The sequence below is a fragment of the Trichoplax adhaerens genome, genomic scaffold (assembly GCF_000150275.1).
Source record: "Trichoplax adhaerens TRIADscaffold_32 genomic scaffold, whole genome shotgun sequence".
Classification (NCBI taxonomy): Eukaryota; Metazoa; Placozoa; class Uniplacotomia; order Trichoplacea; family Trichoplacidae; genus Trichoplax; species Trichoplax adhaerens.
The window spans coordinates 165,409-183,186 of NW_002060972.1; the positions used below are offsets into that span (position 1 = coordinate 165,409).

Here is a 17,778-nt window from a genome sequence, read left to right on the forward strand (position 1 = left end):
TCTGATACTATATAACCCAAAGTAGCCAATCGTGGGAGGTTTTTTGTAGTAATTGAGCAATAGATTGAAGCGTTTCTGTAATTATTTCTCAAAGTTTAACAGTAATGTTGTTGTTAAGGTGATACCCAATTTAAGGTAATATTTGATTTTGAAATATAGAGTAACAGCAATCCTAATAGCATGATTGTGATTTACTTCGCTAGGAACTCAAGATTTGGGTCGTGAACAACCAGCTCAGTGCTCTGCCGGGCCAGTTGATACTAATGATATTAAGTTACTAATAGGGTTCATAAAATGCAAAATTGAACTAATCATAGTATAAAGTTTATTTTAAAGGCTTTATTCAATTTTGATATAAATAGTGTTTAAGTGGCAAAGCACTATAATGGGATCAGTAAGTTAAAAAATCTTTTTTATTCTTCTTAAAATTATTTCTTAACTCAATGTATTCTAAAACTCTAAACCCCTTAGACAGACACCCCGTACCAAGGGGGCGCTTTCTTTTTAACTATCCAGTTTCCACCGGATTATCCGTTTAAGCCTCCCAAAGTATGCCTTTTATGTTGACAATGTAAATTACTCGGTTGTGAAATGCATCGTAGCTAACTGATTCCATATATACTGTAGGTTACCTTCGTCACGAGAATATATCACCCAAATATAAACAGCAATGGAAGTATATGCTTAGATATCCTTCGTTCACTGTGAAGTCCAGAATTAAATATATCTATTGGAAGAGTACTTATATTCAAAGATCTACTCGTTGATAAGGCCTGTTTATTACTAACCTTTATTAAATGTGGTCTAGTACTTTCGAGCATCTGTTCTTTGCTTTCTACGCCAAATCCTGGCAATCCGTTAGCACCAGAGATCGCTAATATCTTCAAAACTGGTCGTCCAAAGTTCAATGAGTTAGCCAAAGAATGGACTAAGACTGTAGATGCTATAAATAACTAAACATGACAAGCTATATTTGAGCATAGTTGAAATAGACTGTAAAGGTATCTATATTCGGAACAGAAGAAAATATCCATATTTAAGAACATATCTAAAGACTATAGTGAAAACTAAATACACTACATTTATGTAATGATTGAATTAAATCAATTCATCCTACTATTAAATAACCTATAACATGATAACTCGATGCTCCTAAACTGTATTATTTTATGAGTAATACATTAACGAATCATGTAAAATTTAATTAACAGATGAGAAAAGATATCTTGTAAATTAGTTAAATTGCTTATCATACCACTGATAAATTAAAGCCTTTCTAATATTTACTCCAGAAGTGCTATATTGATGAATATAGAAATGTTCAATGACTTTGTTATTTGGCTTGGATGTAGATGTTATAAAATAAAAGCAATGAAATGCCTTAATAACAGTACATATTGCTTTAAAAGATTAAGGACTATGAAACATCGCAAGTTCTACTTCAAATATCGACACCAAATAAGTGGATTGGAAATGTCGAAATCTCAGCGGATGGTCATACTGCATATATTTTCCAATGACAATAATCTACATATCAATTCCTTGAAAATAAATTGCACATTGCACCATTAAGCTAGAAAATCAGCTCTATCAGTAGAAGGTTAATTCAATGCCAAGATAGGTTTCAACGGGGGCCGTAATACATGAATGTTAAAATTGTAAATGGACTTGGTCTTGCTTGACTTACAGTACTAATACATAATTTGCATATATGGTTGTAAGACTTAAAAACTCACGGCTAAAGTAATATTATGTAGTATAGCTTTAATTAATACATTGCTGTAGTAAGGTCAATTCTTAAGGGTCTTCAATAAATCAGACTATTTGAATTTAAAACCCGAATTAAGCTTCATTACAATAAAACTAACCGTAACTATTTTCACAACAAACTATGAATAAGAAGACTTCCAGATCTACTCGTTGCATACGCTTATAAATCCTAGCCTATCACCTATTTAGTAACATTATCACGCTTCTATGCGCTCAGCACGGGCATTGAATTATCATATTTTACCGGGTCATGAGCAATTAATCGCATTGAACTACGCAAGTATTATAGCCTGTGGTGAAGCATATAAGTAATTCCATACTTAACTAAGAATTTAATCCAAGTACTAAACTCACTGCACTACAGTTACCTATGGCTTACATAGGTGTAAAGAAGCACCTATAATCTAATGAGAAATAATTAAAAAATTCCACATTTACTATATCTCAATTTTTTATTCATTAACTGATCAATGCAATATTTCAATAATGACTTCAGAATCATAGTCTTAGTCTCAAGTTATGAGGTACGCGGCTGAAGACTAGGCTGTTTTATCGCTGTAAGATCATTGTTCACTCCAAACTGCAGCGAAAGCATATTCTGAGAAATAGCTTTGACCAGCACCATACTATTGGTATTTCTTGTTCGAATACACATATTAAATTAATAGCATTCGATGATGGTGTACATAATTCTTTGAAAAGCCGCTATAATTGTCTTGATCAAATTGAAGTTGCAGTAACAGCATAATTGTCTTTTGTAGAAATAACTGGTAGAATGAACCTACGGTGCTTGCGACTCAGATCTCATTATTTATGTTGATTGATATTGCCTAGAGAATCACGGTACGAGGATAAAATAAATAAATACAAATAGTAAAAGGTAGCTGTGTCCACTTGTAGTGTATGGGTTGTTAGCCCTAACAAAACTACTGTAATTAGCTGAAATCGCTACACTGCTATGGTGAAATTACTTCGTAAACGGTAGTAGAAAAACTGTATGAATGATGTGATAGCACTCCCCTATATATAATTGTGGGTATATGTGGTATACACGTATTGTGGAGGGAAATATAAACATAATCAATTTACATAGATTGAATGTTACGCCTTTTTGACGATATTTATTATATTCAGAGGACTTTATCGAGGTTTCTCATTCCCCATTAACTGAGATTACTGTAATTGTGTTCATTTCCATTATCCATTAGACAAATTTATAAATCAGATATTTAAAGTATCGATTTCACAACGTTACACAATGCAGTCTTTGTTATGTTGCTTATTAGATTGCATATTTACAATATTCTTCCATTTATTTATAGTATTAGCAAATGACCAAGTTTCTGTAGCGCTGCTTCATCAAACCATTCAGTAGAAGTTCGATTACGCGACAGTTAGCCTATGCGAAGAGTATCGTAGCATGAAGTGTTTAAGATTGTTATTTCATATATATTGAAGATATAGAATGAGCTTACGAGCACGTTGAGATCGTAGATGTCGCTTGAATAATAGTTGTCACTTTAAATCATTAATGAGAGCAAAAATCAATGATAAATTGAAGACGGATTTAGATTACTTGTAAATTTTACTGTCTTTCTACTTGCAGAGAGTATTGTAAGCCTTAAAAACGGTAAATAACTGTAGATAGTTGATACACAAAATCCTAAGAATAAAGACTCTAACTATACTTCTATAGTCGTATACTCGTATGCTAATCCCTTAAATTTTTCGCCCGTGGTAGAAATATTTTCATCAATATTAATCATAATCAAATACATTAACAATTTGATTATAGATCTTCTGGTAACGTATAACTTAGTGCAACCTACAATATTCAAAACATATCCTGTCGTGTAGTACCCCTATCAAGTTTACGGGAATAGTTATTTTTATATACGTATGACTTTATAATTATTTGTATTAATGATCTTATAGAAATAAACAGTACACTAGGATAGAATCATCTCATGTGGTAAAGTGACCATACTTTTATTATACCATTGACTAAAAAATAATTCGTAGTATGCGATATGAAATCAGTCAAAATACTCTAAATTTACGGATTGTAGGGTTTGTACCGTAAATACTAAATAATGGGTAACTTGATGATTAATAAGCATGCCAGGCCAAAAGGTTATTGCTGGTAATTTTGAATATAGAAAAATAAAGTTGACTGTGCTGCAGTAATGTAAATTTTACTTTCACCGATTTAGATTTAATTTCAAACTATTACATGATGAAATCCATTGGAGACGATGTTTCAGTTCAAGAATGTGGCAGCTATTACAGTTACTAGTATAGTACCTGTACAAATGAACGGGAACGTATACTGCACAACACATTACATCGAATAAAATTGACGGCAATATTATTAAACTATATATAAATTCCTTCTTATAGCAGGTATTTATACATTTCAATTATTTGTCATTAAATAGGCAATGTAATCCTCTTTAGCACTTTATCATGTACGAATACATGAAACGTAGAGTTAATTGTAGCAAAATTTCTACATTAAAAATTATCTTACTGCTCTAAAGACGTAAGCTGCAGTCTTTGCCATAGCAAGCGTCTAAAAATTGCATTTTGAGCTCATGAGCCCAACAATCTTCTATTTTCTTAATGGTAATATTCTAATTTTCTTTCATTTTAGTAATCTTGCGATTCATTCAACATTTTAATAGTATTGATAAAGCGATTACTTAGCCTAATGTTGCTTAAGACAATTTATTTACTCTTGAATATCGGATAATACCTAAGACTTGAACTTACAGATAGCTCTTTTGATATTGAAAGTATTATTTGCAGAATAATTTATTCAATAGTGCTAGAGAAAATAGAATTAATAATTAATTTTATTACAATTACAGTAATAAGATAGAATGAAATTGGCAGCCGAGAATAGTCAATACTCAAATGACATTACGCACACAATGAATAAAGATCAGTCGACATAGCAATTAATAGCATTCATCTGCCTATTTTTATTAGATAGTTGATCAAATAATTAGGAGAATAATATCATTAGAATTGACAATTTTGTCTTCAACACTAGCTCTAGGGCTTATAAAGGAAAAATTGAGTTGCAGTTTCTCTCTACAGATATCAAAAACACATAAAAGAGATTTATTCTTATCTGGTATTACTAGTGTAGTCTTTGACAATATTATAGTCGTCTTTGAGTCAAATTCAAAGTTAAAACCGATATCTTTATTATGTCATAGGCTATATTGATTACGTTACTCACCGATATTTAATAGTTTATACGCTGAGCCGTTAAAGTAAAGTTTAAAATAGAAGATTTATTTTCCATTTATATTGACAGCTGTGATTTTGAAATGAGATCACTTCTTCATAAGCAAAGGTCATAATACGCGTATCGATACATTTATTCTTACTTATCATGGTTGATATCGAATCTTGATTCATGATCTTTGGAATAACTCTTCTATTCGAATTGGTTTTATTTTTGAAAGATTGGACACAGGTAAAGCGTAGTATAATATATATCTAATAAGAGACAAGGAAGCAAGTCGATGTGTTTAACTGCAGTAATTTGAGTAATCTAAAATATGGTCGCCAGCTGTATACTAGGAGTTGATCGAGAATTGTTTTTGAAATCATATTTCTCATCTTATGTCATGGTACTAACAGCAGCCTAGAATCAGATTTACATCACTTTTACATCGCTATGTACTGAGTTAAAGAGATGGCCTTTATATTTACTACATTGGAGAGCGATATCCAGTCGTGTTTTCCTCATAGAAGTCCCTGACTGTATGTACTTGTAGGCTTTACTTTACATTATCACTGTCACTTCGCTCTGAGTTTACAATATGATATGCACATGAATTAATCCTATTATTAGCAATTTGTAGAATGCACTCCTGTTGCTGTACTTAAAGTGTTCTGATTAGTAGAACATATAGGTAAATTTAATTTTTGATTTTGCATACGTGTAATCTTAACAAATACAATAAATTCTCATTATTGCGGTTAATTATGCTATTTCCGTTTGTATATGTAATTATATTGCAACACTGAAATGTGTATATTAGTATAAACGGGCAATACATACCGTTCTCTCTCTTTTATTACTCACGTAGTCAAAGAAGTACGTGAAATTTTGCACTTGTAAATCATGCCATACTGTATTAGTAAACTATATCTTAGATACTCCGAGACTCACATATAAATCGGTACTATATGCATTTTTGTGTTGCAGCTGTGCTTTAAATGCTCTAAAATTGTTCAGAACGGTAGACAGTTCTAGAACTATAGTTTACAATATACTGAATTTCACGCTGCTAATACTCTATACGTGTAAGGGGATAACTTATTTTTATATCTACATGTCTATGAATTTATAGTCATTTGCATTATGACCTCATGAAAATAAACAGTATTTTATAATAAATCGCTCCATGTGGTGAAATGACCATGTATTTATTATACGGATAACTAAAATTAATCGCAGTATGAGGTTCGATATGAGTCAAATTACTCTAGATTTATGGATTATGGAGTTCGTATAGTGAAGGCTATATAATTTGGTAAATTGATGATTTATAAACAGGTCAGACCACAAGATTGTTGTTACTGGTAATTATAATTATAGAACAAGAAGTCAAAAAGATTGAAACAATATAAATTTTACTGTAACAAATCAGATTTAATTTCAAATTAACCTATGCTGAAATCTATTCAAGTTAATGTTTCACTTGTAGAAATACGATAATTAATTATAGTAACACTTTAATAAAAAATTACATCCTACCGTATATTAGGCCTTCATCGTTAATTAAACTCTGGCATAACAAGATAAATATACGAGCGTAGGAAACTTCATTACGTCAGTATAGAACATTATTTTGCCGAGAACATCATAATATTCGTCAATATGTGATGGCAGGTATTTTGTGGAGGGAAATTCAAATAAATTCACACTAAAATTACAGTAGCCATGCCGCTCTATCAAAATTTTTACATCAACAAGAAGATCATCACGACTCCCTATTGAGCCAGCTAGGATCTTTATTTCCCCTTCACTGTAAGGGTATTAAATTCCTTCATCTTCTAGACGGCCCCATACTAGTAACTCTTATATCTAGCGTATTAATTTTGTAAAGTTACACAATGAACTATTCTTATTGATAGTTTACAATACTCTGTCATTCGCGAGTAACACAAATAAACAATTGCCCATTGCACTGTTTCATGAGCTGTAAGGTCTGAGATTATAAAAGGATGAAGTGTTCTACAGTTACCAACAGACTTACATTAAGAGCTCATCGTTGATCGTCATTTTATATAAATTCAATATAGGTGTAGCTTATTCTATTATACCAACACTGTGCCTTTGGATTTATGCCGCAGATCATGTCAATGCTACTATTTGTGGTAAGCTATAATTTTGTAACAATAAAATAATCAACTATATAACATTCTTCAAGCACTATTACAGTAAGAATGAAATAAATAAGTTATCATAGAAATGCTGCAATAGTACGTCTATCTCTTGAAAATATGGGATAAAACTAGCGTAGTCGTTACCTAATCTATAAGTATTTTAAAACTTCCTTATCATTTTTCAATTGCCTCTGTAGATTTTAAGTATTCTTTTTACATCATCGCAAGCAATAGGTAAGTTATAATTAAGTAATATTCTTGTATTTATTCTAAACTTAAGTAATAAAAGGCAAAGATGCTATCGCAGCCTGCACTAATTAATTATTAAAAGCTTATTGTATCTATATTGTAACCTCTCACAAGAATCATGCAAAAGATACTGATCATTTTATACACCTTTTGTTCATTTCTTGTCTACTGCTAGACGCTTGCAAGAATCATCGAGTTGTGAGCAGTATGGAATCTTATATTCCTTCACCGCGATGCAATAGGGGGTCAGAAAAGGATTGGTACCGGTTTGTAGTTCAGAATACAAGCTCCATGATTGCAACATGTTCTGATTTCAGAAGAAGGTATAAACGTTTCTTATTAGCTCCAACAATTGCGATGAAAGGCCACCTTCCAAAGGGTATGATATCAGCTCAAATGCCAGTATACAACCTTTCTACACAATGCGACCTATAAGAAAACTAGTAATCCAATGTGTATTGTAGTTCATTAAATTTATCATTGATTATTTCGCCTATTAGATCGTTTACGTAGTACTGTATATTAAACTTATCAATTTGATCCAATGTACGCTACTGGTATCATCTGGCAGACTTTGCTGATAGAGTAGGAAAAAAATTGATTAGATGTACAATAAATTATTTTAAGAAGGATTTTTTAGCCATTGGATCATTTATAGAATATTTAAAATTACTAACTACTAGCATTGGCATGTTACCACCAGTACTTCACAACACAAAAGATTAATCAAAATTGTAGCTAGAATTTTTAGGATTGATTGCTTTCCCTTTAGATTGTTTATAAAGTTCTTTAAAGTTATTCAAAATTAGCCACCTAGTATACACTGATTTATACGTTATTATTACTAATGAAAGTAAAAATCAGATTTAAAAACTAGAAATTAGTATCATTACAGATGGTCATACTATCAGATCTTTACTTCAATGTTTTTGAATGATTGCCTATGCTTCATAATAGTTAACTTTTTCTCTCTCTCTATTGCACGACGTAATTCCACCCTAAAAATTCTCGATATTACTAGCATCGGACGGTATTGTCAACAGAACCACTTGTTCAGGCCAATTTGACTGTCTATGCTATGAGACTACAAATATACAAGTTAAGCGTTGTAACAACTTCTTTGTTTATCGTCTACCTACTTCTTCTTCTAAACCTTGTGGTATCGGGGCCTATTTACTGAAGCAAGCAGGTATCGCTATGACTTGTATATAGATTGATAAACCAAATTTAAGAACGACGATTAATACATTTGTATTAGGATCTAATTATTAAATTATTTTAATCATGCTAAACCATTAGTTAATTAAATTTTTCCAATTTAAAATCGTACAGTACTTAAAATTTGAACGTCAAATGATCTGTTTTCTTTAATAAAATGCTAACAATCAATCCATAGACAAATGTTCATCCAATCCTTGCCGAAATGGCAAATGTATTTCTGGTCCCACTGGATACGCCTGTCAATGTAAAGCAGGATACTATGGAAGAAATTGTGAATCAAGTAAATAATCTAGCATCTTATCGCTAATCGATTCATAAGCATCTCTCCTTCACTGTTAACAAGGATCGCTATAAGAATCGGTACTTGTGATACTCATGGTTCTTAAACTTTAGTTCAATATGCAACTGCACTACCTATTCTGCAGTATTACGCTTAAACTTAAGTGATTGCATTGATAGAATACAGTTGGCAAGGAACAAGAAAATTTCAATTTAAATAGTACTATTACCTGCCGCTTAAATTTCAATAAGATACAACTCTCGTATTATAATGCGCGCACATTGTATGTACGCGTAAAATAAGAATATTTCTACATAGAATTTTTAATTAAAATAAGTTCTGAACATTACTTCTAAATCGGTAACTGATACAATTTACAATTTTGTAATCAAAGTTCGATGTACCGATTTCGCTATAAATTAGAACATTTTCTACTTTAAGATCACGACAGCGTGAATCTAGCATAAACAATATTTTACGTCTTATGATTACTGAATTCATTTCTCTTTTTCCAGCTAAATGTCCTCGTAACTTTTGTTTCAATGGTGGCAAGTGTGTAACTTCAAGATCTGGCTACCACTGTCGGTGTTCTACAGGATATATAGGAAAAAACTGTGAAATCGAGTAAGTACTTACATGATTTTAAAGGATTTAATTTATACTACCTTTACTTTTAAGTTCCTGGCAGCATAACTTCTTGAACTTTTACAGTATCTTCATTCTTTTGGTCGTGCAATTTGTATGATACATAACTCAGTCTTATATGATTATTTTATACAATGAAATTCAGTCGTTACTCTTTAACCAATACATGTATTTTTTCCTCTGATATATATCAAATCTACCTTTACTAATGTATCCGACTCTCTGTCACTCCAGCCTTATTTCATTTTTCCTTTATTAGAGTAAAGCTATTGCAAATAAGGTAATATGAAATTAAGATAGGATTGGATTAATTATATGAAATTTGTTATGTATATCGTATACGATTATAGTGAATTTATTTATGTGTAGATAAATTAATATGTCGATAATCGCTTGCTTAACTACTAGACTTTGTTCGTAGAATGTTAGTAATTAGTAGATAGTTTAGGATTCTCTCGGTTATTGTAATAAAGAATTTAAAAGACATCATGCCAATAGGACAATTAGAATAGCTTTTCATTTATGTCAATCACCTTTATCACACTAAGTAAACCTTTTACACTATCATGCAATTCATCGAGTGAGGCATAGTACATAACAAAATTTTCAATTATTAATTCACTTATCATAAGTTGTTTCCTTTTTCATTATTGTAATTATAGTGTATCAAACTGGAAATTTTATCTACGGAAATGCCTAGATATAAGAACAAGAACAGCAAGTGTAATTGTTTTATCTAGGATTATAATTACAGTATACCCTATTTATTGTGTTCTTAATATGTAAATGTTTATCTTATTTTGATGTTTTGATATTTGTTGAGAATGCCGATCGTCTAAGACGCTATGCGACACATAGTGTTACAATACTATTTAAGTAAGGAAAGCTAATACTTATGTAAATTTACTAAACATTGAATGGATTCTTAATAAAGTTCGTGTTCAATTTTGTCTTGAAGATACTACTTCTATTGCTGTTCTTGTTAACCATAGGAAATCGTTAGTATTTAGAATCGCACCGTACCGTGGGTAAATATCGGATAGGACAAAACCTGACCATAGATTCGTAGTGCTACGTATCGTTGTCTGTGATAGTTAAATTTTTGCAAGCTACAATTCAGATTTGTAACACGTTGCAATCCTCTGTAGTACTTTATCCTGCATACATGAAATATTGAGCTAATTGCAGTCAAATTTCTCTATTAAAGATTTCCTGCTGCCCAGAAGATATAAGCAGCAGTCTTTGGTTTAGTGTCTAAAAATTACATATTGTATTCATTAGTGCAATAATTGTTTAGTTTTTTCAGTGATAATAATATTCTAATGACATTTTCATTCTAGTAATTTTATGATTGTTTCAATATTTTTAAAAGTATTACTCAACGAATATTTAGCCTAATGTGGCTTAAAACTTTTGATCTACGGAATGAATTATCGGATATCACATGAGACTTGTTTGAGCATGTAGTGAATATTTATCCTAGTAGTATTTAAAATAATTCATATACAGATTAAATTATTGCCAGAATTTTACATACATCGACTACTTAGCCTGATATTGTTTAAGATAGTTCATTTGTAGCTTGAATTAACAAACATTATCTAAGGCATACAAGTATTTCCTTTGGCATTAAGAGATTTATTTACAGATTAATTTATGAAATCCTGCTGGCAAAAAAAAGAATTACAATTCATCTGATCGCAATTACGATTATAGGACAGTATATAATTGACAGCTGAAAGAAGATTTAATATTCAAATGATATTATGCGTAAAATCAATGAAAATCAATCATGTGGCAATTAATAACATTTATCTGATTAGTTTTATAAATTAGATGATTGATCAAATAGTTAAAAAAACGATATCCTAAGAATTGACAATATGTGGTCTATGATACAGGCCTAGCATTGATAGAGAATAAAATGAATGATTGCATTAGTTTTCTACACCTGTACCAAAGACACGTAAATAAGATTTATTCTTACCCTGGTCGACTGTAGCCGTCTATACCAAATAATGCGCGTATGTGGTAAATTAATCGAAAGTCATCGTTAAACCGAACTTATTATTATAAACTGACTGCATAAAGATTATATCCTGAGATACTGTGTATTTACGGTAATCCATGCTGCATTGTAGCTATCATGAACACCCCTAGACGGTATGATTCGTATGTACCCCTATATAAAATCCAATACGCAAATTACTGGCACATATAGACGTCCTGTATGCGTGATTCAATCATATTTTCCTCGTCAGGCCTCATTAAAGTATCTACAGTCGTTATAGAAGAAATAAAAGTTTCCAAAGAGATAATCATTATAACGATAATAGATTAGACGAAATGTTACTGATATTTTTCAGTTACAAAAGTACATAACTTTACAAAAAAACTACGCTACAGCATACTTTAAAAATTCAAAATAAAAACAAAACATACAACAAATAGCTGTATTAAGTAAGCACTAATTACCTCATAGTGTTATAAAAGCTACAATGGATCGATCATATGCTAACTTTATATGCTTTAATTGTATTATTGATAATATACAAAGGATAATGATAACTATTAGATGCATAATCGATAGGTAAGGAGTATAAATGGAAATAATAGAACTTATTAAAACCGCATGCGGAAGAGATTTTTATACTGAAAATTGTTCTGTTCTCTCGATTATCCCTATATGAATGAATAGTACGCCTTTCTCGCCTAAAATATTGATCGATAAATTGCTATTAGCTAGAGCTCAAACTTGTTTGCTCAATAATTGTCTAGTCATTACAAGCAAAGTCGCATCAATTTTCTTTGCAATGCTATAGATCGTATATGTCGAGACTATAACATAATTACAATGTAACATTTACAATCATCATCAAGCAATTCTTCAGTAGTACGGTAGCATATAGTGCATTTTGTACCACTTCTTTGTGTAAATAATGTTTTTACTCATTTAAACGATTACTTTGCAATTAACTATAATAAGTTTCTATGCTAGCATTTATCCAACTATGCAAATACTATGAAAAGTGTCGCTCTATCCAATCAGTATACGTAGTTTACTTCATTTTTATCCACACAGTGCATTAGTAAAGCCATAGTACTGCTGCAGATGGAATGAGCCAGGACGAATGCCGAGCAGCTGCGTATTCCAATATTCTTCGAGCAATGCAAATAATATGAACGGTGCCGCTCCTTTCAACCAGTATACGCACTTTAAATCATTTTTATTCCTAATACAGTATGCGTTAGTAAAAATTAAGTACTACTATAGATAGAATGAGCCAGGATAAATGATAAACATCTATGGCAATATTTTTCCAGCTATGCAAATACCAATGAGCAAGCATTAATGTGCTGAACTTCTGCTGTAGAATCTCCATAAAATGCTCTGCCAAACGAACTGGCTCAATCAGGATTGAAATGATTATGATTTCTCCTACTGTTACTGCTCACCCTACCTACAACCTTTCCCAAGTAGAAGCTTTTGTAATACGGTAAATGACTAATACAACATTTACATTTCATCGCGTGCTATGCAATGAGCCAGTAGACACCTGCATAAACGTTAAACGTGATTTAAATTTCGTCACAGGAAGTAGACAAGAATTGTTATAGTAAGTTGTTCTCAATCGAGATTTGATCTATAGAATTCTCGCTCCACCTCTTCCATCAAGGTGGAGTTTTGTAGTAGCAGCAAACAAAGTTATGACTCACCACCTTGCAATCCTTGCCTGTTCTTTCATTCCATGCTATGTTAAAGTTACACGATATTCTATTTAGTTTTATAAGGAATGCACCAATCAATCAATATTAAGCCATGCTTTGAAATTCTCTCATGTTCATTAGTCATCCACTGCTACATCAAAGATCAACAAAACGTTGTTTATTTCTATACAGATCCCTGCCGGATCATATACGGGCATACAAAAAATCTGGAGATGAAAAAATGCTTCCTTAACACCATAATTAATTAAAGATCAGCTTAAAATAGTGTTCCTACCTCACGTTTATACTATATTGCATTTTGGATATTCTGGACACAAGCAGATGTCTTTATTTGCATTTTTTATGGCCTACAACGCTACGGTTTAATAAGCACTAAATCATGCTATAAATACTAAATGGAATTAATTTCATACATTCTTGCATAAATAGAAAATTAAATGCTAGTCTTACAATAGTTAAATTAAACTAGAAATTATAACTGGTCCTTAAACTACTGTATATGAAATAACGACCCATACATTTTACCCTCAAAGTTTGATCTCAGAGATTTAATCGTGAAATTATTTTTTGCCATGATATCTAGATCGTTGTGATCCCAATCCATGCTTTAATAGTGGAACATGCAATAGACAGAAAGAAGATTACTCATGTAATTGCCATACAAATTTCACTGGTAAAAATTGTGAGAAAGGTACGTAGTTCTATTTAAAATGAGTAACAAACAAGAAATATCAATACCTACGATATGGACATTTAATCATTTCAGCCAAGTAATGCTTATTTTTTAATATTTGAACAGATTTCGATCCATGTAGTCGCCTGCCTTGCCTAAATGGAACATGCTTAAAGAATAATGATAGCTATCAATGCTTATGTCCTCGTGGATATACAGGGCGGAATTGTGAACAAAGTTAGAAAGGAGTAACTTGAATAAAAGGCTACAAACTCCCTTAATTTTTGCCCGTATAACTAAGTTATATCAAAATCTTTTGTATATGGATACCAATCGTATTTGTAAAGTTATACACATTTATTAATATTTGAACAGATTTCGATTCATGTAGTCGCCAGCCTTGCATAAATGGAATATGCCTAAGGAACAATGATAGCTATCAATGCTTATGCAATCGTGGATACACAGGGCGGAATTGTGAACGAGGTTAGAGTCGAGTATTATGATGTATGTATTAATCATATACGTAAAAGCTAAATATTCTCGTCGTTTTATCATTTAAATGGAAAACAGATGCGTTATATTCAGATCCTGCTGAACCTCCATTAAGATTTTTATTGATTTATTAGCTTCGTAAATTCATTTTTGGAATTTAATATATAATTCTAGATATTGACGAATGTAAAAACGGAACGAATGCATGCCACGAAATTTGCATCAATACACTTGGGAGCTATAAATGCAGTTGCAGATTAGGCAATATCCTTCTCAATGACTATGTATCCTGTCACGGTATTTTAATTAGAAATTGGACTCATTTTAATTTATCAAAAGTTATGCAATGTTTGTTTTTTGAATATCGGTGTGTTATTATTTACCGCATAGATCCCTGTTTAAATTATACACAAATTACTGATAAAACAAGATCAATTTATTATATGGATAAAAGTCAAATTCTAAGTGACCAAGCCATGATAAATAATACCTGGTATCGATTTAATGGAGGCAATAACAGTCAGATGATGGCAAATCGCCCAGTTTCAATGCTTCAATGTGCAGCTATCTCACCAGGATGGTTAGCAACCAATCATCCTCAAAGTATACAAGATATTTCTATTTCATATAAATTAAATTTAGGCACAGAGACTATGTTAATACGCAAAACGATCTATTAACTTATCTACTATTATACCTATTTTGATAACCACGAAATTCATTCGATTAATAATATGTTACATAATATTAAAATTGCTAGCTTCGCAAGGCATTACGATAGACAGAGTGTGCTTTACATGGGTTGAAAGAAACTGCCGCTGGGCTCGAACTATTCGTATTAGAAATTGTAATCAATATTTTGTTTATCAGTTACCACCGCCATTAGCACAATATCAGAGATATTGTACAACTAAACAAGGTGAATGAAAGGTTTTTAGGTTAATTTAACTTATATATAAAAATAAGTCCAGTGAATATGAGCATTGATATGAAACATACATGTGTCCACTAATACATAAGTATAAAAGATTATTTGTTTTCAAGCAATGAGACGGACTGAAAATTTACCTTAACGTTATTATTTCTTGATAGACTTTTGCGATCCAAACCCTTGCTTCAATGGCACTTGCCTCTCTCAATCTGACGGATTTTATTGCAGCTGCAATTCTGGATTTACTGGAAAATTATGCCAGCATGGTAGCATAAATTTTAAGTGTAACGTAGTCAATTAAGCTCAGGATATCAATGTTCTTAATATCACTAATAATCAATAAACCCATGATATTACCTATCTATATGCATTAATTAAAAAGCTGGCATTGTCATTTTTATATTTCTATCATTTCCTGTTTGGGTAACAAGACGTAAATCAATGTCTTTCCAATCCTTGCAAATACGGCCGATGTATCGATCTTGATAGCGGCTACCGATGTATATGCCAGCAAGGCTTTACTGGATACGATTGCCAACATGGTAAGGCTGTTGTTGACTTTAAATTGTTTTCCGTTTATTCTAGCATTACAATTTAATATTTTACTACATGCTGTAAGGCTACTAATTTTTGATAGCGCAATATGCTTGTAATCTTAATGTAAAATATATCCGATTGGTAACTGTAGACCATTATGATGAGTAATTTATGGTCATATTATGTTTTTAGTGGATAACTGTTGTTTGATAATATATATTTTAGATATTAATGAATGCCAAAATGAAACAAATCTGTGTAAAGAAGTTTGTGTCAATACTCTTGGTAGCTATAAGTGCGCTTGTAAACTAGGCAACATCCTTCTCAATGATAATATATCCTGTTTTGGTAATGCAAGGGCTGTTCTTTCTAATCTTTCGTAAATGATTGCTTATTGCAAATAAAGAAATTCAGTATCACTGATGTAATACTAATTTCCTTTTCATCAATTCAGATCCTTGTTCGAAATATACCCAAATTGATGATGAATCACGAGCAGTTAATTGGAATGTCAAAAATCTAACTTCAAATGAGCAATCGTTGATGAATAATACTTGGTATCGATTTAATGGGGGGAAAATTAGTCAAATGATGGTTACATATCCTATTCCTATGCTCAAATGTGGAGCATTATCGCCGGGATGGCTTACAGGGAACCATTCGGAAGGTTAATAAAATATTTCTACGAAATATTAATATAATCGTACATTAGTTTACGATTGATACTATATCGGTCTAACTCTCATGTTTAAGCATCATTTTTTAGCAATTTGATTTGATGTGACAGTATTAAATTTCTTATTAAGCAAATGCTCATCTTTACTGCAATATCAAACATTCAATGATCATTTAGTAATTATATTGATCTTTACATCAACGTGAATAGTCTCACAAGGAATAATATCGGGCAAAGTTTGCTTTGTTTGGCTGAACAATAATTGCCAATGGACTCGCACCATTCGTATTAGAAATTGTCATCAATTTTTCGTCTATCAATTACCACCACCACCTGTTTATAACCAGAGATATTGTACAGCGAAATATGGTAAAGAATCTTTAGGATTATAATTAATTATACCTGCACATGCATATTATCGGAACTTCAGCCAAAGTAGCATGCTTAATCGTCATTTCATATCATAATCCCTGTAATGCACTTTATAAGTATCATTTGTAAGTAGATGTGATCCCTTAAAAATTACGGGCGTAAGTATAACTGAAGTCAGTATTAAATTATGATTGTCGTCAGACTTTTGTGATCCAAATCCTTGCATTTATGGAGCTTGTCTTTCTCAAAATGATGGATATTACTGCCGATGCAATGCTGGCTTTACTGGAAAATTATGCAATCAGGGTAAGTAAATAACGCTTATTAAAAGAAATACAATCGAACTCGTCGAGGAGACCAGTATCTTTTAAGCCATCGATATGGCAATAAAAATATATTATAATCTCATGAAAACATCTATTTATCAGCAGTGGATAATTATATTGACAATGTCTTATTTTTACATTGATAACTTGCAGACGCTAATGAATGCCTCTCGAATCCTTGCATACATGGCAAATGTAAAAATCTTCGTGCCGGCTATCAATGTAACTGCAGTCAAGGTTTTACTGGAATAAACTGTGAAAATGGTAACGTTATCAGTAATTTAAAAAAATCAAAAATTTGTCGTGTGTATAAGTCGATATACCGCGATGATTCGTTTTATTTTCAAATTTTAATGCACTTTTAAAAATTTATCACAAATTTTCATGGACAAGGATTTCAATTCGCATTGCAAATTAAATATAGCCTACGTATAACAAGCCTATACCTATTCTTACGCTAACGTA

The 17,778-nt window shown here is 31.6% G+C and overlaps 3 protein-coding genes across 3 annotated transcripts in view; all 3 read left to right on the forward strand.

Annotated features, from left to right (window-relative positions):
• Positions 1–208: 208 nt before the first annotated feature.
• TRIADDRAFT_33263 (uncharacterized protein) lies at positions 209–957 on the forward strand (the record flags this gene model as incomplete). Its single annotated transcript, XM_002117879.1, has 5 exons — positions 209–285; positions 379–394; positions 472–549; positions 628–697; positions 755–957. Coding segments are annotated over 5 exons (444 nt in total), but the record flags the coding sequence as incomplete, so codon positions are not given.
• Positions 958–7,149: 6,192 nt separating this feature from the next.
• On the forward strand, positions 7,150–9,858 carry TRIADDRAFT_61951 (uncharacterized protein; the record flags this gene model as incomplete). Its single annotated transcript, XM_002117880.1, has 7 exons — positions 7,150–7,170; positions 7,377–7,413; positions 7,604–7,807; positions 8,450–8,617; positions 8,825–8,929; positions 9,445–9,553; positions 9,834–9,858. 7 exons carry the CDS (start codon positions 7,150–7,152, stop codon positions 9,856–9,858), a joined length of 669 nt encoding a protein of 222 aa, XP_002117916.1.
• A 4,033-nt stretch (positions 9,859–13,891) lies between these two features.
• The window catches only part of TRIADDRAFT_1758 (uncharacterized protein), a gene marked incomplete at both ends in the record, with an annotated part of 7,037 nt that continues 3,150 nt past the window's right edge, over positions 13,892–17,778 (forward strand). Inside the window, 8 exons of the mRNA XM_002117881.1 lie at positions 13,892–13,994; positions 14,103–14,213; positions 14,352–14,462; positions 15,564–15,668; positions 15,834–15,944; positions 16,165–16,281; positions 17,189–17,293; positions 17,467–17,577. Coding sequence (XP_002117917.1) covers positions 13,892–13,994; positions 14,103–14,213; positions 14,352–14,462; positions 15,564–15,668; positions 15,834–15,944; positions 16,165–16,281; positions 17,189–17,293; positions 17,467–17,577 — 874 coding nt within the window. The remainder of the gene's footprint in view (positions 13,995–14,102; positions 14,214–14,351; positions 14,463–15,563; positions 15,669–15,833; positions 15,945–16,164; positions 16,282–17,188; positions 17,294–17,466; positions 17,578–17,778) is intronic.